Genomic DNA, 24,592 nt, shown 5'->3' with positions numbered 1-24,592 from the left:
TGACAGAAGCTAAAACCTAAAAATAAAAATCAACCAAAAGCAAGTCTGTCTAATAATACGGTTTGATTTGTGATACAGACCATCCAAGAAGTTTGTGTTCCCATTTTGGTGAAATTCTTGTTTTTTTAATACTCTATTGCTTGGCACTACTTTGCATATATTTATGTGACTGCATGCAATTCATGCAGCTCATGAGCTTGCTAATCAAGCTAGCTAGCATTAGCTCGCAAATTAGCACTCTAACCTCTTGTCTAAATTAGGAAACTTCTGGCTTTAAAAACACTGACATTGTTAAATGCTGATGTTGAGGCTCCAAAATGTATAGTGCAAACCAATAGCTTTCTATACTTCTTGGCCTGTATACATCCATCTTTTATACAGGTCATTGGTTTGGCGCTCTCAAAATGAGTGAGACCATGATGGCAACTTTTATAAAGTCTGAACCTCTAAAGCATTTCATTAATAGCCATGTGTGTTCAGGTGCTGCAAATGAATGTAGCACTTCTACAGCTAGAGCTTTTGTATTTAATTCCATTGTCAGTATACATATAAGTACATATATATATATATATATATATATATATATATATACATATATATATATATATATATATATATATATATATATATATATATATATATATATATATATATATATATATATATATATATATATATATATATATGTGTGTGTGTGTGTGTGTGTGTGTGTGTGTGTGTGTGTGTGTGTGTGTGTGTGTGTGCGCGTGTGTGTGTAGGTGTGTGAAACGTGTATCCGACCGACTTACTTAGCTTCAGAGCCTTGAACTCAGGCAGATGGGCAGATGCACAAAGCTGATAGAAGATATGATAATTTCTCTCCTCGTCCGCCTGGAAGAAAGCAGAAAGATCATATGTGATTAATCAATAAGATATTATATTTTTTAATTAATAATGAATAAAATGGTTTAATATTAATGTTCACTAAAATAGTTAATCATCATTCAGATATGTTTTTTTACTTTTTTACAGCTAACATTCATGGAACAAGAAAAATCAGCTGCTTGTTTCTTTACATACTGCATTCTGCTTTACAATTATACAGTTTGACAGCCTAACATTTGGAAGCTCCACAGGCTGACAGCTGGAAACTCGGTGCCTTGCTCAAGGGTACAATAGCAGATGTCAGAGAGTCAGGTGTGAACAATAATAATAATAATAATAATAATAATAATGGATTGCATTTATATAGCGCTTTTCGAGACCCTCAAAGTGCTTTACAATTCCACTATTCATTCCACTATCCACTCTCACATTCACACACTGGTGGAGGCAAGCTACAGTTGTAGCCACAGCTGCCCTGGGGCAGACTGACAGAAGCGAGGCTGCCATATCGCACCATCTGGCCCTCACCAGTAGGCGGTAGGTGAAGTGTCTTGCCCAAGGACACAACGACCGAGACTGTCCGAGCCGGGGCTCGAACCGGCAACCTTCCGATTACAAGACGAACTGCCAACTCTTTGAGCCACAATCGCCCAGTATTTGAACATCTTGAGATGTTCAAATCTTGAGATGTTCAAATCCTGGAAATTGTCCTGATATGCCCTGGAAATTCTTCCCAGTTAACATGGAGTTGTGTTACCTACCTGTGTTTAACCCTTTACTGGACAACTGACTACATTGTGAGAAATACAATAACTCAAGCTACAGATGAATATGTAGTGAAAAAAAATTGATTTAAAAGGTGCTTTTAATCTAGAAAAAAACCCCATCAAGATCTGCAGTCTGTTACCTGTGCTCCACATCAGCGGGACTGCACACACACACACACACACACACACACACACACACACACACACACACACACACACACACACACACACACACACACACACACACACACACACACACACACACACACACACACACACACACACACACTACAACTCAAGTATGTGAAAAATGTGAGGAGGAAAGTAATCACGTTTCTCTGCCAACATCCTCATTCGTCAGTAGCATTGTCTATAATAACTGTGTGTGTGTGTGTGTGTGTGCGCATGTGAGAGGGAGGGAAAGTGAGTGAGTGAGAGAGAGAAAATGTTTCTTTTTCCAGGCATTAAATGTCCTTGTTCTTTTATCATCTACATGCCACCCTACAGGCTTCTCCAATAAGAAAACACACCCACTAAATATATAAGAAAGAAAGATAACAGCTTATATAAGAGAAAAACTCTATTTATAGAATATTTAAAGACAGTATTCAGTAAACTTTTAAGAGGTATTATGAAGTATTTCCCATAAAAATGAAATGAAATCCTTATTTGAAATGAGCTGGCCAATCTCTAGTCCAGGATCATCTGCTCGGGTATGTTGAGACAGGTTCCAGTATGGCTGCTATTTTGAAATTAGTCCTGGAAGTTTAATTCAGACCACTTACACTGTGTGCACTGTGATTTTGCCATGAACATCAAACTTGCAAAGCTTATATACACAACAAAAGTCAACTTCACACAAAACTGATTTGACTTTTGTGCGCAGGGTCACTGCTCATCTGATCGGACTCCACAGTTTCCAAACCCAGTGGTCAGCCAGCCCAGACAAAGAGATGGAAGGAATAGGAAAGAAGGAAAGGAGTGCCGTGCTGTCACCCAGTGTGACAGATGAGCAGTTAAAGGACGGGTTTACTTGGTTTCCTTCGTCTTTGTGAAGGAGGAAATGATTGTTGCATACCTATTCTGTACTTACAGGGCAAGTTTTTCATGATCACCACTAATGATGTTACATAGCACATGCTGCTGAGGAGTGACTGCATTACAAAGAGTACCATCATCCTGTGTAACAGCATTTCACAGTCTACCCATTGTACAGCAGGGTTAATGTTACACAAGCTGTAGGATCAATGATTGAGACTTTACTACTCAAGTGATGATATTATTAAACACCTTCCAGTGAGTTTTTTTTTTTTTTTTTACTGCCAGTGCAGTTTTCTTATGAATGACCTGAAGAATGTTGCTGTAACTCTAGCAGGGCAACAGCTTTCATTATAATGCTGTATAGGCCAACAACAAGCTTTTCCCCAAAGCACTCCTAATATTAAGGAAGCAAGCTAACGACAAGATGCTCATCCAGAACAAAGCAAGTGATGCTCAAAAACATTCAGGAAATTCAGAGTAGAAACTTAAACTGTCTAAAGGTTAACTTTTGAGCATTAATCGGTGACTGCTGAAAAAGGCATAAAAAACGTAATGAGGGAACAAATCAATACACAGAACAACAAACACAGCATAGGCTTATTTTGTGCCCTCACCTGAAATACCACTCGCGATTTCTCCAGCAGATATGTTCTCATGTTGGCACCGATGATACGGTAACGGTTGTCAAAGCCGATCTCGATGTATTTCCCAAAGCGACTGCTGTTGTCATTTCTGGTGGTCTTTGCATTTCCGATGGCCTGGGTAAGAGAACACAGACACAACCAACAATCATCTCAAAGTGCGTCTTTAGGGGAGGCTATGCAGATAACCACAACTGGTCCGCACACTGTAAATGCAAAGAGTCTGTGCATTTGGATAGTGGAAAGACCCCGATCATGTTAAGAGTGCTCAGATTTTGACTGGGTAGATATTAGAGCAGAGTGAACGGTCATTTTTACTGTGGTTAAAACAGGAAAAAACACATTTATCTTACAACCTGGAGAACCCAGTACCAGATGCAAAGTATACCTGTTATAAAACTGAAACCTCCACCACTTTTGATGGTTCCTAAGCACAGCATCATTACTAAAGAGGCCAGTAAGTACAGTAAGGGCTGAATGTTGATCCCTGATTAATTATGTATTGCAACATATTTGTGATCGTCGGAAAGGAGGTATTATCTAGCAATTTCCACAAAAAGCTAACAACTGATGTATTATTATTATTATTATTATTATTATAATTATTATTATTATTATTATTATTATTATTATCATCATCATCTCCTATGTGTCTCTTCAGGTTTTCATTTTGGCCTCACAGTTCTGCAGAAGACTCCATTTAGATGACATTCTGGTGAAAATATGTACATTAAAAAAATAGTGTTAGGCTTAAAAGGCTAAATGACACTTTTCTACAGTTGTGCACATATAACTCCAAAAACAAGCAACTGCTGTCATGTCAAGTAAGTTAAGGTACAAAGTAATGTCTGAAGCTGGAAAACAACATTACAGTAACAGTGTCAGCGAACTGTTAAATTGGAACTGATCTGTTTGAATGTTACAGAGTTGATGATCTGATTTGCGTCTTCTGATTGGTTGTGTTGTGAACATGTAGCTTTTTTTGTGATCAACAGAAGTGACTTTGAGAGGTTTCTGCCAGGAAACCATGTTTTGGAGGAGGCTCAGCGTGGGATTTAGCGGGTTTTAGCACACACATTTTCTAGGTTTTCACAGAGGCGGCTTTTAGAGGCTCTTGCATCTAAACTCTTCTTTTCTTTTGACTGATATTGCTTTTCTTTTTTTCTTTTTTTTTTTACCCCATAACGCCAACAATGAGTGGTACCAGGTGTTAATCAGTAGGCAGGTTTTGTTGTTACCTTCTGATAGGAAACAGCTAACCTGGCTCTATCTGACTGCTGGCTTTGCAATTGTAAAGGTGACGTCAGTTCTCTCATCTTAAAGGCTGAACTACAACTTGCACATAAAGACCAAAGTTTCTGTATTATGTTCATCTTAATCTAAAACCAAAACAGTACATCAAGCTCTCAATCAGCCATATTGATGTAAATAGACCATTGAAGCTGCCCGGAGACAAAACAAAGTTAAGAACCAGGTCAGTTAAATGTAGTTAAATTGTGGGTTCTTGTTGAATTAAGGTCAAACACAGTCTTTCACTGCAGACAGAGGGACTTTTATCAGAGCAGGTATTCCAATCTCTGCCTGCATCAGCCAACACGTACAAACACCTCGTTCAAACACTCTCCCTCTGTCACGAACACAAACAAACACACACAGGTTCTGTGAAATCGATGCAACAATCTACTCTGCATCCAGGCTGAAGTGACATCACCGCAGCAAAAGAAGAAAGCTCTCTATTCATTCTGTCAGCCTGTTCCTGATTGGCTGAAGGGGAGAGCAGCAGTGGTCGAGGAGAGTGATGTTAGCAGACGGGTAGGAAAGAACGGATAAGGTGGGGGAAGGGGAGGGTTAAAGGAGTGGCATACGGGCAGAAAAGAGCTCTGCAACCTTCCTGGACTTATGAGTCCATGGGAACAAATACACAAACAAGCACACTTAAGGATAAAACTTGTGTTATCACAGCACAGAGCAGCCTGAGGCCACAGTCTGGTGAAGAAACAGAACAAAATAGTCTGTAAAGATGAGTAAGAATGAAAGCAAGGAAGAGAAGAGGCCCTTTTCCACAAGAGGATTTTTCTTTTTTGTGTGACCACAGTGAAAATCTCCCTGACAGGACTTCTGTCTGAGACTTTTTTTATGGGGAGAAAGACGTACCTACTCTGGGAAGTAGCCCAGAAAAACTTTTGGGTGAGGCTTAAAGCTGAAGACAACTATTTAAATTACAAACAGATGAAAAGTAAAAATTGAAATTGGAAAATGATGGCAGCTTTAAACTTACTGTTCAAAGAGAGTGAAAGAGAATGGGACAACAAACGGCTGTGGGTGACCGAGGAAGAAAGTGAATGAACAGTACATAAGAAGTAGTAAATAAGAGAAATAAAACACTATTTTTGTGATTCATATAAAATAGATACAAATCACTAATAAATACACCATATTCATATCTCCACATATACCCAAGGGAAGGTGCTTTTTCTAAATGAAGAGAAGGCTTCTTCCAGTCTGCTGTCAATGCTTGATGTGTGTAAGTGCGTGCTTGTATCGGCCATCGCACTGCCCTGAAGCTCTGATGCAGACTGAAAAGAAAAGACAGACGCAGACAGCCGAGATACAACCTGGCTGTTACGTGAGTAAAAACAGCTGTCAGGACTAATTTGCCTAAGCTTCACAGGTCTTCACTGCAGTAGAAACACAGACAGACAACAACAATGTGAAGGAAAATTTTTAATCCCTGAAAAAAGTTTTGGAGAGACAAAGATTCGAATAATCTAAACAGGAAAATTCTTGTTATGACGGGCAAGGAACCTAGCTTCCAACGATAAACTTTCTGTAATTCCATAACTCTTAAACTTTGTAAGACTCTGTAGTGCGGAAGCACAACGTGTGTTTTGATCTGTAATTTTAAGTATACAGGTTAGACAAAAGTGAATTTAATTAAATAGAAAACAGGTGAACGATCAGGATCGAGTCCTCACCTCCATGATGGGGTTGGAAGCCAAGACTTTCTCCTCCACATTGGCCTCACTGGCTGAGCCGCTGACCGTAGCAAAGTATCTCATGGCGTATTTGGCTGACACCGTCTTTCCTGCACCAGACTCCCCGCTTACAATAATCGACTGGTTCCTCTCATCCCTGAAATTAAAAAAACGAAACAAAACAGCCTTTATAGTTCATGCATAATGATGCTGATAAAGTCCAGTTTGTAGATTACAATATAGTGTTGGGATCATATGGATTTTTTTTATGTCACTAAATGAAACGATAACACAGGTCTGCAACCAAATAACTGAATAGGATTTTTTGACTGTCCAATAACAATAACAGTCAAAAATTTGTTATTGGACTTCTGTGCTAATCACAGTTTGGCCATAACGAACACCTTGTTCGAACATAAGAGTGTCCATAAGTGCACGTGGCACCAGGACGCTCTAGGCCGTAGGTCGATGATCGATTTTGTAATCGTATCACCAGACCTGCGACCATATGTTCTGGACACTCGGGTAAAGAGAGGGGCTGAGCTGTCAACTGATCACCACCTGGTGGTGAGTTGGATCAGGTGGCGGGGGAGGACGCTGGACAGACCTGGTGCACCTAAACGTGTAGTGAGGGTGTGCTGGGAACGACTAGCAGAGGCCCCAGTCCGCGAGATCTTCAACGCACACCTCCGGCAGAGCTTCAACAGCATTCCGAGGGAGGCGGGGGACATCGAGTCCGAATGGACCATGTTCAGCGCCTCCATTGCCGAAGCTGCTGCATTGAGCTGCGGCCGCAAGGTGGTTGGTGCCTGCCGTGGTGGTAATCCCCGAACCAAATGGTGGACACCAGAGGTGAAGGGAGCAACCAGGCTGAAGAAGGAGTCCTATCGGGCTTGGTTAGCCTGTGGGACTCCGGAGGCAGCCGACAGGTATCGACAGGCCAAGCGGAATGCGGCTCGGGCAGTGGCTGAAGCAAAAACTCGGGTGTGGGAGGAGTTCGGAGAGGCCATGGAAAAAGACTTTCGGACTGCCTCGAAGAGGTTCTGGCAAACCGTCAGGCGTCTCAGGAGGGGAAAGCGGTGCTCTACCTGCACTGTGTATAGTGCTGGCGGAGCGCTGCTGACGTCGACTGAGAAAATTGTCAGGCGGTGGAAGGAATACTTCGAGGACCTCCTTAATCCCACTGACGCGTCTTCCAAGGAGGAAGCAGAGTCTGGGGATGAGGGGAGTGACCCGCCAATTTCTGGGGGCGAGGTCACTGAGGCAGTTAAACAACTCCTTGGTGGCAGAGCCCCTGGTGTTGATGAGGTCCGCCCCGAGTTCCTGAAGGCTCTGGACGTTGTAGGGCTGTCCTGGCTGACACGCCTCTGCAATGTTGCGTGGAGATCAGGGGCAGTACCCGTGGATTGGCAGACCGGGGTGGTGGTCCCCATCTTTAAGAAGGGGGACCGGAGGGTGTGTTCCAACTACAGGGGGATCACACTCCTCAGCCTCCCCGGGAAAGTCTATGCCAGGGTGCTGGAAAGGAGAGTTCGTCCGCTAGTCGAACCTCTGATACAGGAGGAACAATGCGGTTTTCGTCCTGGTCGCGGAACACTGGACCAGCTCTTCATCCTCTCGAGGATACTTGAGGGTGCATGGGAGTTTGCCCAACCAGTCTACATGTGTTTTGTGGACTTGGAGAAGGCATTCGACCGTGTCCCTCGGGGTGTCCTGTGGGAGGTGTTGCGGGAGTATGGGGTGTCTGGCCCATTGCTACGGGCCATTCGATCCCTATACAACCGTTGCAAGAGCTTGGTTCGCATTGCCGGCAATAAGTCGGACTCGTTCCCGGTGGGTGATGGGCTCCGCCAGGGCTGCCCTTTGTCACCGGTTCTGTTCATAATTTTTATGGACAGGATTTCTAGGCGCAGCCAAGTGGCGGAGGGCTTTCGCTTTGGTGGCCTCAGGATCTCATCTCTGCTTTTCGCGGATGATGTGGTTCTGTTGGCTTCATCGGGTGAGGGCCTCCAGCTCGCACTGGAGCGGTTCGCAGCTGAGTGTGACGCAGCGGGAATGAGGATCAGCACCTCCAAATCTGAGGCCATGGTTCTCAGCCGGAAAAGGGTGGAGTGCCCACTCCGGGTCGGGGATGAGGTCCTGCCCCAAGTGGAGGAGTTCAAGTATCTCGGGGTCTTGTTCGCGAGTGATGGGAGAAGGGAGCCGGAGATCGACAGACGGATTGGGGCTGCAGCTGCAGTAATGCAGACGCTGCACCGGTCCGTCGTGGTGAAGAGGGAGCTGAGTGTAAAAGCGAAGCTCTCAATTTACCGGTCGATCTACGTCCCTACCCTCACCTATGGCCACGAGCTGTGGGTAGTGACCGAAAGGACGAGATCGCGGATACAAGCGGCGGAAATGAGCTTCCTCCGAAGGGTGGCTGGCATCTCCCTTAGAGATAGGGTGAGAAGTTCGGCCATCCGGGAGGGGCTCAGAGTAGAGCCGCTGCTGCTCCACATCGAAAGGAGCCAGCTGAGGTGGTTTGGGCATCTGGTAAGGATGCCCCCTGGGCGCCTCCTGGGTGAGGTGTTCCAGGCATGTCCCACCGGGAGGAGGCCCCGGGGCAGACCCAGGACACGCTGGAGAGATTATATCTCTCGGCTGGCCTGGGAACGCCTTGGTGTTCCCCCGGATGAGCTGGAGGAGGTGGCTGGGGAGAGGGAGGTCTGGGCCTCTTTGCTTAGGCTGCTGCCCCCGCGACCCGGCCCCGGATAAAGCGGATGAAGATGGATGGATGGATGGATGGATTTTTTGACTGTTTCAGATTTTTACTCACTGAAACCAGGAAATATTTTTAAAATTCCAGGTTTTCTTGCAAAACTCATATTTTTAGTTTAATTAAGCATACAATTTCGCTTTTTAAACTGAAATCAGGTATTTTATACTTGAGTCAAAAAAAAACATATCCAATAATGATTTCTCACATTAATTTAATATTTCTAAGAGCAAGAATCAAGTGAAATGAAGCAAAAGCGTGTTCAGAGGAGCATCGAAGAGAAGAAGAAAAGGTTTCACAGACAAAAAGAGTAAACGTAGTGTTCAATATAATCATAAATGAATAGTTTTTTATTTCTTTGTTCAATTATAAGAAAAATTATGCATAGTTAATTGTAATAAAAAATCGATTTTTTTCATCGCTGCTGTGCTTTTTTAATGTAAACTCCTCATGTTTTGCAAAAAAACTGTACATGACGGAGGGAAATGGAGATCATTTTTTGATTTAGCACCCTAAAAATCATCAAATTTACCAAAAATATCCCACGCAGCTGATTTTTTTTTTGTAGACCAGTGTAATTAAAAGAATGGAAACAGTTGGATGCATATTGCTACAGCTTTCAGTCCAAATTAAATATAGCTTCATAATTAAAAGTGTGACACACACAATTTCAGGAGACAGATGCCAGATAGGAAGTGTCACATGCTATCATCATCAACACTTTTTCAGCCTGCTGACAGAACAAGCATCGCAGGTCTGTACAATTTAATGTATCTGCAGGTCACTTTCCTTGTTCTATGCATGAGACATAATCCTTACATACTGCTACTTCCTAAGGCATCACCTTTCTTCTGTAGTTCCAGTTGCAGATCCTACTCCATCTCCAGCCACCATTTATCCTTTTTGCGGGCTTTAAGGGAAGTTTATGTTCACTCTGATTTGAGTTTACATACATTTAGTTTCACTTCAATCAGTCTCAAACATGTTGCATCAGTTAGGACTCTGAAGCTTTGTGCAAATTTCACTTGAATAAGAACACTAACCTACAGACTTACCCTAGTTTACAATAAACATATGATTATTTAATGATTATAATATAAAGAGGATTGCAACCATGAGATCGTAGACATGTTTGTGGCTGCTGCCTCTGGCCCTCCTTCACTGCCCTGTGGTCTGAGTAAACTTAGTGCAACATCCTGTCAATATTCAATGTGTTAATGATATGAGCCCCCACCACGAGAGTGCAAAGATCTACTAGTTGGCTCCTGCAGAGAGTCTTTGTGGGCTACGCATGTGATTAAAATAAGAGAGGGAGAGTCAGTGAGACCACCGTGTGACTATTTCTGGCTCCGCTTTGACCTACAAACTCTAATGAGAGAGGCAGGGCTGAGCAACAGGGAGACTTCAACCAAGCCTGCTCAGGTAACACACACATGCTCAGACAAACCTGGCCATCTGCTTGTAAGCTTCCTCTGCTACGGCGAAGATATGTGGGTCCATGTCGCCCATGTTCTGACCGCTGTAGGCATTGATGATATCTGTTCCATAGATGGGCAGCGTCTCGTACGGGTTAATGGCCACAAGCACGATTCCTACGACGTGAAAAAAACCCGGAAGAATGAGCTGAACAGCAGCAAGACCACATAAAGAGGAATTATGGTGTTATGATGCTAAATGATTAATATTGTTAATTATCTTTTTATCTCACGTGAACTGAATTTGTCTTACAATAGTAGCAAACATGTCTTGAGTTTATCAGTGAGGATAATGGAATAAAGTAGCTAAAATGCTGTATGCAGACAAAGCTCGACTTGTTTATTTAAATTAATAAATCTTCCATTATTAAGGTGATTAAAACAAGCTGAGAAATAAAGCTTATATTACTTTCAGCATTAAAAAGGAACTCTGTGACAAATCAATATTTATCCCTTCAGTGACACCATTACTTAAAGCTGTAATTTTAAACTTGCAAACATACAGTCTGGCATCTTTGATAGACGAAGCACCTACTTACCGCAGTAAGTGTAGATAAGCTTCGAGTCGATGAAGCGGACTTTGAGGTTGTGCAGCACTGCTGGCTCGTGGAGGTAGCTGAGCGCTGTGAGGTCATTCTCGCCCACCAAAATGTCAGGATTTCGCAGGTAAGGCAGGTTTTTTGTCTTAGGGTCCAGCTTGTGCTCAATGTTCTGAGGACGACCACAAGAACAGGACTTAATCAAGAAACAGCACATTATTCAAAATATGGCACAACAAGGTATTCGTTTTATTAAAAGATACAAAATCCTGGGTAAAAATATTAAAATGAGACTTTAGATTTGTTAGAACTTGTAGAAAAACATTCATCCATCTTCTACTCGTCACAAAGGTCCAGGTCACAGGGGCAGTGATGCCCAAACCTACAGCTACCATTTCCACCTGTTCTGGAGGGAGACTGCAATGTTTCCAGCCCAGCAGAGCTGCAACATCCCTCCAGTGTGTCCTGGGTCTGCCCAGAGGTCTCCTCCCAGTTGGACATGACCCAAACAACTCACCCAGGAGGAATCCTAGTCAGATGCCTGAACCACTTCGACTGGCTTCTTTTGATGCGGAGGTATGTCAGCTCTACCCTGTCTCACCAATGACTCGTCAAAAGCTTGTCGTCCAAAGTCTGAGTCCAGACAACTTCATTTGGATGTCTGGGTTCAGTTAAAAAAACAAAGACACAAATATTCGACTGGAACTAAAAAAAAATGAAGGGACTCGAGCGATATAAGCTATATTACAGGATTTACAGCACTTAAATGTGCTGTTTCTAACAATAATAAGGAGCTACCAGCCAAGTAGATTATTTGGTCCTATACAATACAATGTCACCATTAAACTCACTATGCCCACTGATCAAATGATGAGAAGAGAACATGTTTTTTAACCCACTGCTAAAAGGAGCTTTGCTAACATCAAACTAAATTAAGTCCTGCAATAAAATCCACTCAGAGATTTTATCTTTTACTGTTTCCATGCTGCTGTTTTCTGTCTGGGGCTTTCTGAAGAGATCAGATCATTTATATAACCACTAACAGAGGTCCACACTAACAGGGTATTTGAACAATATTTCATATCCACGTTCTCAGAAATGTCATGAGACAGGCTACTGATTTTCCACGGCTCAACGCTGGAGAGTATAAATGTTGTTTTCATTTTCGCTCCCCTCTTTCTGTGTGAAAGCTTCTGCTGCTCGCTCCTTTTATATCTTTGTGAGATGGATGTACTGTATTTCAGATACTTGTTTGATAAGGATATTTGGTGCGGTAAGAGGAAATCTTCAGGAAAACAATATCAAGATTGAGACAGATTAGCTACATGTTTCACAGAATAATTGAGTTATTATGATCAGCAGAGGTCATCTAACACACATGAGCATATTGCACCAAAGCTGTATAACTATTCAATTTAATCAAAATCAGAATTCTTATCATTTTGCATATTTTAATTGCTTTTTGAAAAAAAAATTAGTTTCAATTTGAGTGGATTTGCTCATTTAATTATTTTTTTTTTTTAAAAATGCTTTGTTTTAGTGTCGACTTTAGTCTTGTTAATTAGTTAATTTGGAGGGTATACGGAGGGTAGGTGACTCAAAAACAACAACAACATCTGCCTCATCAGACAGAACACGTCTTCTATACATGTATCTTATTTTTATATTTTTCTAAGTCTGGTTTTGAGTTATTTCATTTTACTGAAAGAGGTTTTTGCACCTATTTTCATTTATTTATTTATTTTTACTCAGCTATAGTAACCTTGGCTAACCTGGATTGTTACTACTTTTATGGCAGCGTAAAGCCCAGGGATAGGAGGTTTGTGACATTTAGCTTGAACAAAAAGGAAAAAACCTCATAAATCTCCATCTGACCTATACTGACTCCCAAAATCTGTTGATTGTTCTTTGGCACTTTTCAACAAATTAAATTTGAAATGTTTGAAGTTTTAGCTATATTAAGCAGCTGAGAAGCTAAACAGAACAAAACCTTTATCCTATTCTTCATGCCCATCATAAAAACACCAAATTTTGGAGCATCTTTTGGATGAATGATGCTTCATCTCCACAGACTTGGAGAATCTATACTAAGATGTGTTAAAACTGTTCTGATAGGAAGCAGAGGCTCAACACACTAACACACTTTATGTTGGTGTTTCTTTCGATTTGTTAATAGTCTGTGTTTTTAAATATGACTGCATAAATCTTAAATCACTACGGGCAATATAGTAAATGGTTCAGCCACTATCAGGCATTCATTTAAATGAGTGCCTCGTGGTAAGGAATAGCTTCATGCTGGTAGCTGTTTTTATTCTAAGCCAACAAATTAAATGTACTGAGATACATTAAAAATGCTCCACGGGGCATCTTTGCTTCTGCTACATCTCATTAGTGGTTATTGGTTTTATCATTAGCGCTCTGCATAAAGGAATCCTGCAGAGAGACAGAAAAACCAAGAGAAAGAAGAGAGGGGGAAAAAACAAAGAGGAAGAGGCTGTTTCTTCCCCCACCCTGCTCCTCTTCTTACCATCCTCACCTTTCCATCTTCCAGCATGAGCTGCAGGGAGACATCTCCACTTTTGTAGTCCTTGGTGAGCTCAGCAGACTTCCACACCTCCTCTGCATCAGGGATCCAAACCCGAGCACACTGACACACACAAAAACACACACAAAAACAGATAAAGTTAGAAACCAGACATTTCATTTCACATCAGGTACACAATAAAGTGCTTTAATACTTGCATAAAAACTGTAGAGATGCTGCTGCGTTTATACTATTAAACACAGGACCGTTTCTATGGACATCCAAATTTCTATCGTTTTCCCAGCCATGATTTTTAAATGAAATTATCCATCCATCCATCTATCACAGGGTCGCCGGGGGGGCCTATCCCAGCTATTGTAGGGCAAGAGGTGGGGTACACCCTGGACAGGTCGCCTGTCTGTCACAGGGCTAACACACAGAGAGACAGACAACTATTTACACTCACATTCATACCTATGGGTCATTTCTATGTGTAATTTAAAAAGAAACAAACAAACAAAAACAACACATGCTTTCTGCCCTTTTTACAAAATAAGTTTTTTTCTCCTCCCTGGAAGTAATACACATATAACCATCTTCGCTGTTGCAGAATTCTTCCATAAAATTTGAATTCACGATTCACTGAGTGACATATCTCCTCTTTTCTCACATCTCTGGATGAACCCACTCCCCCTGATGCTCCATGCCAACACAAATCACTTAGTTTCCTTCTGCTCAATTCACATGGAGGAGGACAACAGGACAGTTTTACTAAAACGCCTCGTTTTTAATATATCCAATATATCCTTTTAATATCCATGACCTCAGAGAAAACACTGGGTTCTGTGTTTCACAGTCATGAGAACTCAGCTCCTAATGGTCAGTTAAGTTATAGGAACAAACAACTGAACAAACACTAGCTTATACTGACTAAAGAAAGCAGCAGTGGATCTTGCATGATGATAACTTCAAACCCACAAACACACAGGCATCACTAGAAAAGTGTTTCAGGCCTTACATACATGTGACTGGTGGCAATCAGCTGATCACAGAAATGTGGGAATACAGTGATGGACGCTGCCGGTCACATGGCTGAAGAGACTAGCTTATAAATGGTGACGCATGCCCACGCTTATGCAAGGAAGCCCAACTGTACAGGAGTCAGCTGGAGAACCATGCAGTGACTGGGGCATTAATAGGACCACGGTGTGATGGGACAAGGTGACCGCAGAGTGCCTGGCAGAAGACAAAAGCTGAACAGTGCATGTGTTTAGCTTTTTTCTTTTAGAGTATATTTAACATTACAAAAGGGGAAAAAATGAACAGGAATAACTTTTAATACAGAAATATTAAAGTGCCAATTTTTTCCAGAGCATCTAATGCACATGACGATAAAAATCCTTGTTGAACTTTCAGGAACGCTCTCAAGCCTAAAGGATTTTTTTAACCTTCATTACGTAAACTGCTCATGACAATTTCACAGAAGCAAAAGACAAAGACCTCACTGTAGAGGAGCATAACGGGAGAATAAGTGGTTAATTTTGTCTGCTGCTTCACTACCAATCATCTGAATCATGACCTCATAGTCACACAAATCCTCATGAACCCTCCCTTCGTAGTGCATGAGAGTGGCGGGGGTGAAATGGCAGCTTTAGCAGAGAAACTGTTGAGTCTTAATATTTTAGAGCCTTGTGAACCAATTAGGGTTTTTCACCTGTAAAAAAAGTGCTGATTCTCATTCCAGCCCCGTCACAACTGTCTGCAAACCACCTCAGGTGCACTGGTAAGTTTTGGTAAAGAGAGAGCTGAGTGTGAAAACAAAACTGTTGGTTTATTGGTCGATCCAAGTCCTCCCCTCATACCCCATGGTCCCAAGCTTGGGTAGCGACCAAAAGAATGAGATTGCCGGGGAGAGGGAGCCTGCCATCGCTGCTGAGAATGCTGCCCCATGGCCCAGACACAGATAGGGATAGATGATGGATGGAAGCTCCATCAAGTCCTCAGGTTATCCACATTATTCCTATCTCTCTCGCTTTTGGTGCAGAAACACTAAACACTGTGACCTGTATAGTTAGGCTGTGTATAGTGTGGCACTTAAGAAAAATGAGAATGGCACTAAGTTAGAGGATGAAGAAATTTTGAGAAAAAAAAAAAAGATATACATGGAACACAGTAAATAGGGAATATTTAAGGTGTGTAAAAATAGGATACAATCACATTAAAACGAATAAAGTGAGTTGTGTTCCCAAGAGGTTAAAAACTAAAACTCTTAAAAGTCAACTCTTCCATTGAAGCAGTGTTGTTACCCAAACTGCCAGGTTTTGGCATCCATATAAAAGGGAACCAGTGCAGGATCACAAAATTACTGGGATGAAGTTAGAACTTGTATAAGTGGCCTACGAGGTTAAACCACCAATGGCACCTACCAATGATTGGCAGATTCAGCCCAGAATCCCCCAGGTGTAAATTACTAGGGCTGTCCTGAATACCATCTTTTAAATGTCTGAGAGTTAATAATGATAATAAATAGGAAATATTTAAAGCTTTGCCCAACTAAGGGGGTAGGAGGGTCAAATTTGATAACAGCAATGTTGTCTGACAATGTGCTACACTTGGAGAGAAAGGCAGAGGCAGCACAATGTCACACAGGGAGTGCACAACTCTGTCTGGGGTCACTCTGAGCTAACGCACAAGTCCCATAGGTTTTTCACAAGAAGCCCATTTGAAAGAGAAAAAAAAAACACTAAAGGGGCTAATTAGCCGCAATAAAGTGAACAGAAGCATGAGGATCAATTTTTAACATTCGTTACAGTCTCAGAAATTACAGTTCTCATGTGGGCTGGTTCTCCAAACAGCACCAAGCCTGGATATGCAGCAGCAATGTATTAGTAGAAAAGAAGTATATAAATGCTTTTGTGACAGTGGATCCAAAGTTGGATTTTTAAAGGATCATTTTAAGTCTGCAAAATGCACAACAGCTGCTTCTACAGTAGCAAAAAAATCTTTACTTGAAGTGCCTTATAGTCCCCGTGTTGTGACATTTTAAAGTTGGATATCTTTTGCATTTCTGTACTGAAATTACTCACCAGCATCTACTTTATAGCAATACCCGCATGTCTTAGATAAGCCAGTACTAGCTGATAAATCTACAAATATGAGCTAATTTATGTATCACTCTGAGTTTATCTAATACTGAGACAATAAGTGTTATGTTTGTTGTATTCAGTATGTTTGAAGACATTGACAGATGGAGAAACTGCACATCTATGCGTCTGTGCCGAGTTACACATGAAACAGCAGCTAAAAGGGAGAAGCTCTCACACACCGACCAAATGATCAAACCACAGGACTCAACCACATTACTGTCTGACACCGATGCTCGCTATCATCTGCAGCATCAAACATCCTGCCTTATCTCTCATAAGAGACACTTTGTTATTTGAATTCCAGTGGATTTCCAGTAATTTTATTCAAAATTAAATCAATAGATAACTCTCTACAACAGAACAGAACAATTTTAGTAAAAGTGACATGCTTTTGATGGCTGCTGAGATCGTTTTTAGAGAGGCTGCTGGTAAATTCTGCTACGTCGCTTCAGATGAGCCACTTTTAATGTTCATTGTTGGAAAAAAAAAATCAGACATGATCAAATGCATGTTTTCTTAAATGAAAGCATGAAATAGAGCAACATTCATCGACATGCCAATGGCCCCTGTCAGGGCCGAGGCCACTACCAAGCTTTCTCCAGACATTTTGATCCAGTTTATTTACACAATCACAATAACAGTGGCCTCAAAACCTTTATACTGCAAGGTAAAGACTATAAAAAGAAACCTCTGGCTCACGGAGAGGCAACCATCTGCCTAAGACAAGTAAAAACACCACTCTGCAAGGCAAAAACTTATCAAACAGCATGTTTGACTGAGCAGCACAAAACTCCTAAATCAAGAAAGAAGGTAGATATAAATGAAACGTCCTTTTTAAGCTTTTACTCATGAAGGTTTAGGTTCTTTTCATGTTCATATCGGTGTTTTCACTCCGTTTAGTCTTCTCAAAGAAGCACAGGCTGTACAATCATGTTAAAGATTGTGATCCTAATATTACAGGTCAGGTTATTGGCATAGCTGCTGGAAAACTGGCCTTACTCTACCAGCCCTTACAGCAGAAACTGTTCCTCCATGCTCAGCTCATGTAAACGCATAAAAAGCTTTCCACCATTTTCCTTCCAACTTCAGAGAGATTTTGCTTTGTGCCAGATAACGACCACCATCATTAAATTATGGTCGATATGTTTTGTTGTGGCTTTAAAGTTGGCAGCTGTAACTTTCTTGCGAGGAAAGTTTGTTGTAATAAAAAGTGGGAATAAAAAGAGAGCATACTGCATAGGCTGGATCTCGGGAGGATGGTGTATCATGAACTAAGTTTTCTATCAGCCAAACAGAATATTTAAAAAAAGGTGGAAATGATGAAAAGTTTTTCAGTATGGACTAGTTTTATTCTAGAAAATAAACAGGGGCTTGTTGAACTCATAACCTTTGTATTTTCTCTTATTGAAGTCTTTTTTCTTATCAAAAATATTAATCCAAGAAAAACAGAGTCCAGTACCCCTGGTACAGACAAGAATCAAAGTATTTCAGTAACATCCACCCAACACTGTCCTTTGATAATTAGCTGTATTCAATGAGCAGGATTTGGTATAGGCCCTGGATATTACTTTTAGTTACTGTAATTTGTAATTTACGCATTTCTTTTTCTCTGTGTCACTTGCAAAACTATATCACACTGCATACTCTGGTAACAAATAACAGAGCAACAATAGCTTGTCTCTATAGTGAGTTCCTCATCCAGTGAACAGACTCAAACTGCCTCGTCTCCTCTGCAGCCTTGGTGAGTTTGGCGTACCTGTACATAAACCAGTTGTTCACCTGATTAAATTTCTGGTTAAAGTGATCCTCCAGCGTAAAAGTGGATCTTCAGATGACCCAAACAAAGGCTACCGCTTCCAGCTGCAGTCCATGAGTGTGGAGTTGGAACCTGTTCAACTGCAGTATTAGAAACTCTCTGCAGAGTCTATTTGGTTAGCAGCAACTGAAATTTCAAAGTAGGAGCGAAGGGATTTTCCACTGGCATGGCAATCACAGATAAATAAGACACAAAACACTCATAAGTGGTTGTTAATATATATGATTTCTATACACATCAAGCTACTTAAAAGGAATTAAGAGAGACAGATTGGATGGAATTATAAGCTCTATATATGCAAGTGAATATAGGCTTTTACCATCTTCCTCCTCATTCCAACATGTCATCACTCCCTGCGTTAGACCATCCCAGCAGCCAGCCTCATGGCAACAAAGAGGCAGAAAGAACGAGAATGAGGAGGAGAAGAGGAGGAGGATGGAGACTAAAAATAGCAACAGCAAGTTCTGAGCATCATCACACCTCACAGAGGCAAAGCTGCACACTTTCTGATCCTGGTAATTGTCACAAAAAGCACACACACACAAAGCACGTGTTTCACACACCACTAGGTGTGAGGCACGATTATCCTGAATTAGTTAACACTGAAATATGCTCCCAATTTGCACATTAGCAGACATACATGGAGGGGGAAAGGAAAGACAGCACTGTAGTACAGCTGCAGAGGTAATGAATCATATTTATAGTCCAACAAATTCCCCAGGGTTCGGAAATAGAGGAGAGATGTAGGTTGAAACCACGCAGTCTCTCTCACACACTCGCATTCACACACAGAAACTGACAGACATCTACATGTTTCAAGGACATCATCGTCCACAGTGAAAAAGAAGCTGGAAATGCTGGAGAGAAAAATGTGATGAGTCAGGGTGCAGCGACTGTCTACCTCAAAGGCAGACAGAGGGACACGGGTGGATGGTGGAAGGGATGGATGGAGGCTGGTTAGGCTAGGCTGGTGTCTTCTGGGGTGGCAGACAATGAGGGGAGGCATGACAATAAAGGAGCAAAGACGTCAGAGCATGTGTGACATCAGCAATCATGTGACTACAGTGTCTCTACTTTCCCCCCACATGCTGAATGCAAGACACGTCCATGCAGCACATACTTGGTTGCAGCAAAGCAAGGATGAAATGTTTTCTGTGTGGCGATTTAAAATGTGTTCACTCCTAAAGAGAAAACAACATCTCTTATCAATATCACAGTATAACCAGCATATAAACATTGCAGCATTAACTTCCATTTGTCCCTCATTGTTGTTCTAATTTGAAACTAATCCTGGCGTATCCAGTTTATTTTCTTACAGTCCAGGAAAAGACAGAGTCACTGACGTGTTTATTAAAACAGTTTAAAGGGAACATATTATGCTCAATTCCAGATCCATTGAGAATAATACGTCCGTACACTGATCTGGCGGTCATTCTTTGACTGTCAGTGAATCAAAATAAAATCAAATAAGCAGCAAATTGCTGTGAAATAGATTCTCGTGAATTTGGAGGCAGCGAAATGACCTCCACTGGAGGTTTATGCCCCTGATTCTTGGCATGCAGGAAGATTTTCCATGTATACAAATGTAAGTATGAAATATGAAGGGAACACTTTTTTTTTCTAAAATGAACCTTCCCCATTTTAAGCGCTATCTGAAAATAATAAATCAAGCTAGTACAAGTGGAGCTATGGAGGGTCTACTGTGAGCTCCTCCTAAATGACTGAGGCCTTATATCTAAGAGTGAGCAAAGCCCACCCAGGGTGGAGCGCCCACTCCAAGATGGGAGTTGCTACCCCAAGTGGAAGAGGATACTTCTCTGGAAGTATCTCAGGGTCAACTTTATTTTAATTACTTTTGTTTTTAAATAGATTTGTAGTATAGGTTTCATTGAATACCGCATGAACTACTAGAGCAGCTTTGCATGACTTCATGGATGAAAGTAACACCTATTTATCTCATACTATGTCTTGGTGCAGCTTCTTATATCGTCTGCCGTCTAAAAGATGTTGCTTTAGCTCCCTTCCCTGCTCCAAACATTGATGATTGGCTCATAAACTAACAATTTAGCTGACACTATATATACTTTATATATATGGGGGGGAGGGGGGGGGGGCATAGCAGATGCTTCAGCTTTTTCATATTGGCTACATTCAGAAGACAATGATTTAAAAGAAGAAATCCTGTATTTTAGTTCTTTTTAAGGGCCAAATAGCGCAATCTTGGGATTGGGTTTGTGTAACACATTTTTAATCTCCAGGTCTATGCTAAGGTAAGACAGATGGCATCAAGGTTTACTTCAAACTTAATAAATGCTCCCCTGAGCCCAAGATGATATTATTACCTGAAACATAAAGTGAACATTATAGTTACATAATAATAGGTTTTCAGTACACAGTAGGGGTCAGCAGGCAATTAACAGAAGGGAAAGGTCTTGAAGTTGCAAGTCGAGCTGATGCTAATCCTGGTTTAATTGAGACAAAGGATTAGGAACTGATTAGGCTACCTATGGCTAAACACCAGCTAATCGTATTTCGCTCAATTACACCGCAACTTCTTTACATGATGGCCAAAGTTTGTGCTCTTAGCATCTAAAAATCAACAAATGAAAGAAGAAAGAAACTACTGAGATGAAGATTAAACCTCTTCCACCAAACACTGTGGAACCATTGTGGTACCTTTTGAATATGACAGAACTGATGTTATCACAGAAGACCTGCACACGTCCTGGAAGTCATTTCAGCTTTAACTCTTCCGTATTCGACTGCAACGCCTCTTGGTATTAAATAATTTCTGCTAATGCAGAAACTGGAGGTGTACTGAGGTTTTCAATGTCACAGAGATCAGGAAGCTGGGAGTGTGTAAAGCGCACCGTTTTGGGGTTGCAAGGCTGTGGCGATGGGGCGGGGCATCCATCAGAAGTGTTTATTCTCTGCTCAGAGTCAACAACAGATTAAAGAGACGCAAATACGGAGCTCTGAGCTTTCGCTCTAGAAGTGGGCGCCTTTTGGCCTACTGCAAGTCTCTTTTCCCCACTTATAACTCACCTTCTCATAAAGTGAGAGCCTTCATGGCTGGGTTTGTCCTCATCAGTGAAGTGATACATTTACTGCATACTGCAGTTGCAGGCAGAAATATTAAGGAGCCATAGACGTGCTAAGGTAACACAAGCCTACTTCTTTATCTATCTATGGATCAATCATGCTTATCATGAGAGGTTCACCCCTAAATGCCTATTTGGAGCCAGGAAAAATCCCTTCATGATTTATACTTTTTCCCCCATGCAAATGTAACTGAAAATCTATTGATTTTTGCGATATTTACAATTTTCCAAATGACTGTATTTCTCTGGGTATTTGGTTTTTGGGTGTAATCTACCTGCTACAAAAAGAGCAAAATACTTCAAAACTATATTTCAGATTCTCATAATTTTCATTTCAGAAGGATTATGGCTGAACAACCTGAAACATCAAACATGCAGCTAAACTGTCTTCAAATAAAATATCTATTCCTCGGTCTAGTGACTGAGACAATGTTGTTCTTTTGACCGAACAGAGGAGCAAAAGGAATTTAGACAAGTACACTGCACCTCATAAAAGTAAGTCAAGCGGAAATGGATGAAAACCTTAATATATTTTGTAGCACAGACTGGCAAAGGCGACCTTCCAGACAGCCGCAGCGGTATGCGAAAAAGTGTTTTGCTCACATATTCTCAGTAAAGCGGTCAATGGAGACTGCAGAAACCTCATCACATGATACCACTCATGTGAGAATCTGCTGTTTTTCTGCTCAGCTGGGCAGACACAGCATGATGCCAAGATTTAGAGAGATTTCAGCGCTGTTGGAGAGCTTGGTAGAAAGGAACCTTGATTGTCTGCGCTCCCAACTAGACCATTGGCACAACTAGCGTGCCAATCGTCTACTGACTGCCCAAGATCTCTTACTAAGAGGCTCTGACGCTGATCAGCATCTAATCACATTAGTTTGGCCAGTGCTGACTCTTGGCATAGTGTAGAAGTAGTGTTGTTTGCCTCTTTGCACTATAAAAGAGCAGAGAATGGGACCCACAATTGTCCTCTCTTATATTTACGACACCACAACACACCAACAGAGTAAGTGGAAGACAGTTCCAGCTCGCCAGTTCTTTAGTTATTTAAAACAGTCAATAAAAAGCAAATAAATCTATGTGATAGCAATTACAGTGCTAGATAAATTATCCAGGAGAACATATTGCTGGTCCATCCAACCAACAAAGTTGTACTGAAGCCTGCAAAGCCAGATGCGCATCCAAAACAGGCAGGAAAAACTACAAGCTACTTCCACTAATTCAATTTCGTCAAACCGTAACAAAGATGTTGCTGTTACTCAGATAACAAAACTCAGCACAGGCTAAAATCTGATTTGTTGCTAAGTGGAAGTTATTACTGTCCTTCTGATTTCAGTGACATAACCATTTCGAAGGGCGTGTCAGGATTGGGGCTCCACAGCCACCATTATAGAGGCAATATAATAAAACCAAATTCAAAACTACAGCATAGAAAGGTTCTTTATATGACATAAAGAGAAACACCAGTTTATCATTAAAAGCATCCATCTCCTTAAAAAATAATGACACAACTATTTAATCAAGAGGGAAGGAATTTCTTTAAAGCTTAAAAAGGAGCAAAAACTTACTTTCAGAAACATATACTCCAACTCCCGGTTCATTTTGACTGTTGAGCGAGCTTCTAGCTCATGCTGTGACTCTGATGGTTTTGTGGATGCCTCCAGCCACACGCGCCACAAGACCAGACACTAACTGATCGAGCAGTGAGCTCCAAAGCTCGCTGGCAGATGAAATCTTCCCATTGTGTCTGCAGACACAAGCGGCGTTCAACGACGTTCTCCAAACTTCCTTGCCCCGTGGCAGACGACTGGCCTTCCCAGCTGTCTGTCAACAAAAATCTCAGCTTCCTTCATTGATCACATGAGCTACGAGCCAGACGGCGAGTAAACAGGACCGTCTCACAAGCCGCTCTGAAAAACAACTGCAGGCCGGGAGCTGCAAAGATGAAAACTGAACCTGGATGATACATGAAGGGAGCTAGCCTATTAAAGGAACCTAATATCTTCCCGTAAAGCAACATTGAAATTCTGTAATTATTTATTTCTTTTACCATTGAATTCTGGTCATTTTTTATGCTTTCTGGTCAAAATCAGATGATACATCAACACAGTCACATTAAAAAGACTCGCTATTTTACTCACGAACATTCAGCCATAGAATACTTCCATGTATCTTGGTTTGGATTGCAATGACCTCATGCATGAACGAGTACAACATGATTGCGCAATTACTTTAACCAGGTCATGGCAGTAACTGAATGCACATGCTCTCAATTACAGATAAAGGGGAAAAAATAAACCCATGACGTTGAATAATATAAAACCTGCCACCTGACGAGTTGGAAAAACACCTACAGATCTGACTATTCATGAAGTTTTTTAAATCAAACTGGGTTTTGTAACTCGAGCATGCTAACGTATCATTAAAAATGTCACATTTAATAGTGGTTGCAATTACACTAACTCACGACAGACTGCGATACAATACTACCACTATAGTATCACAATGGTATTGCAGTACTGTGAATAACTGAAACAGAAAGTCATCTGCATCAATGTTAAACTGGAGTCCAACATATCACTTTAGGTTCTCAGTAAACTGTGGGCCACCTGTTTGCAGCTAAAGCGTGCATAATGACAAACACACTAAACTGCAAGCTAACATGGTGGCTAATATACAGCTGCACAAAAAAGCAGCCAAAACTAAAGGTTGTGGCGCTGTCTTGTTTTTTTGTTGTTGTTGTTTTTTGTTTTTATTTGCAGGCAACTCTGTGCAAGAAATTAGTGTTTTAAACAGGTGAACTTTTTTTTCTAATATCCTGTACAATCACTGACTTGCCATGTTTAGACCACTGAAACAAGCTAGAGCAAAATGAAGGTACCGATATTCTGTCAAACTAACATCTGCAGTGTGTTTGCTAGTTATAATTCTCCACAGATTGACAA

General features: G+C 41.3%; 1 protein-coding gene across 3 annotated transcripts in view; it reads right to left on the bottom strand.

Annotated features, from left to right (window-relative positions):
- myo5aa (myosin VAa) overlaps nt 1-24,592 on the bottom strand; it is a 65,562-nt gene that overhangs the window by 35,394 nt on the left and 5,576 nt on the right. For all 3 annotated transcript variants that reach the window (XM_087852898.1, XM_087852812.1, XM_087852864.1), the window contains exons 2-7: nt 13,594-13,704; nt 11,058-11,229; nt 10,491-10,635; nt 6,289-6,445; nt 3,287-3,430; nt 789-870 (exon numbers count right to left, since the gene is read on the bottom strand). In XM_087852898.1, the coding sequence (XP_087709024.1) occupies nt 789-870; nt 3,287-3,430; nt 6,289-6,445; nt 10,491-10,635; nt 11,058-11,229; nt 13,594-13,704 (811 nt within the window). The remainder of the gene's footprint in view (nt 1-788; nt 871-3,286; nt 3,431-6,288; nt 6,446-10,490; nt 10,636-11,057; nt 11,230-13,593; nt 13,705-24,592) is intronic.

The sequence above is a fragment of the Neolamprologus brichardi genome, chromosome 1, assembly GCF_056152115.1.
Source record: "Neolamprologus brichardi isolate AB-2024 chromosome 1, ASM5615211v1, whole genome shotgun sequence".
Taxonomy (NCBI): domain Eukaryota; kingdom Metazoa; phylum Chordata; class Actinopteri; order Cichliformes; family Cichlidae; genus Neolamprologus; species Neolamprologus brichardi.
The sequence above is the reverse complement of the archived record's forward strand: the minus strand, read 5'-3'. Positions and strand labels throughout refer to the sequence as shown.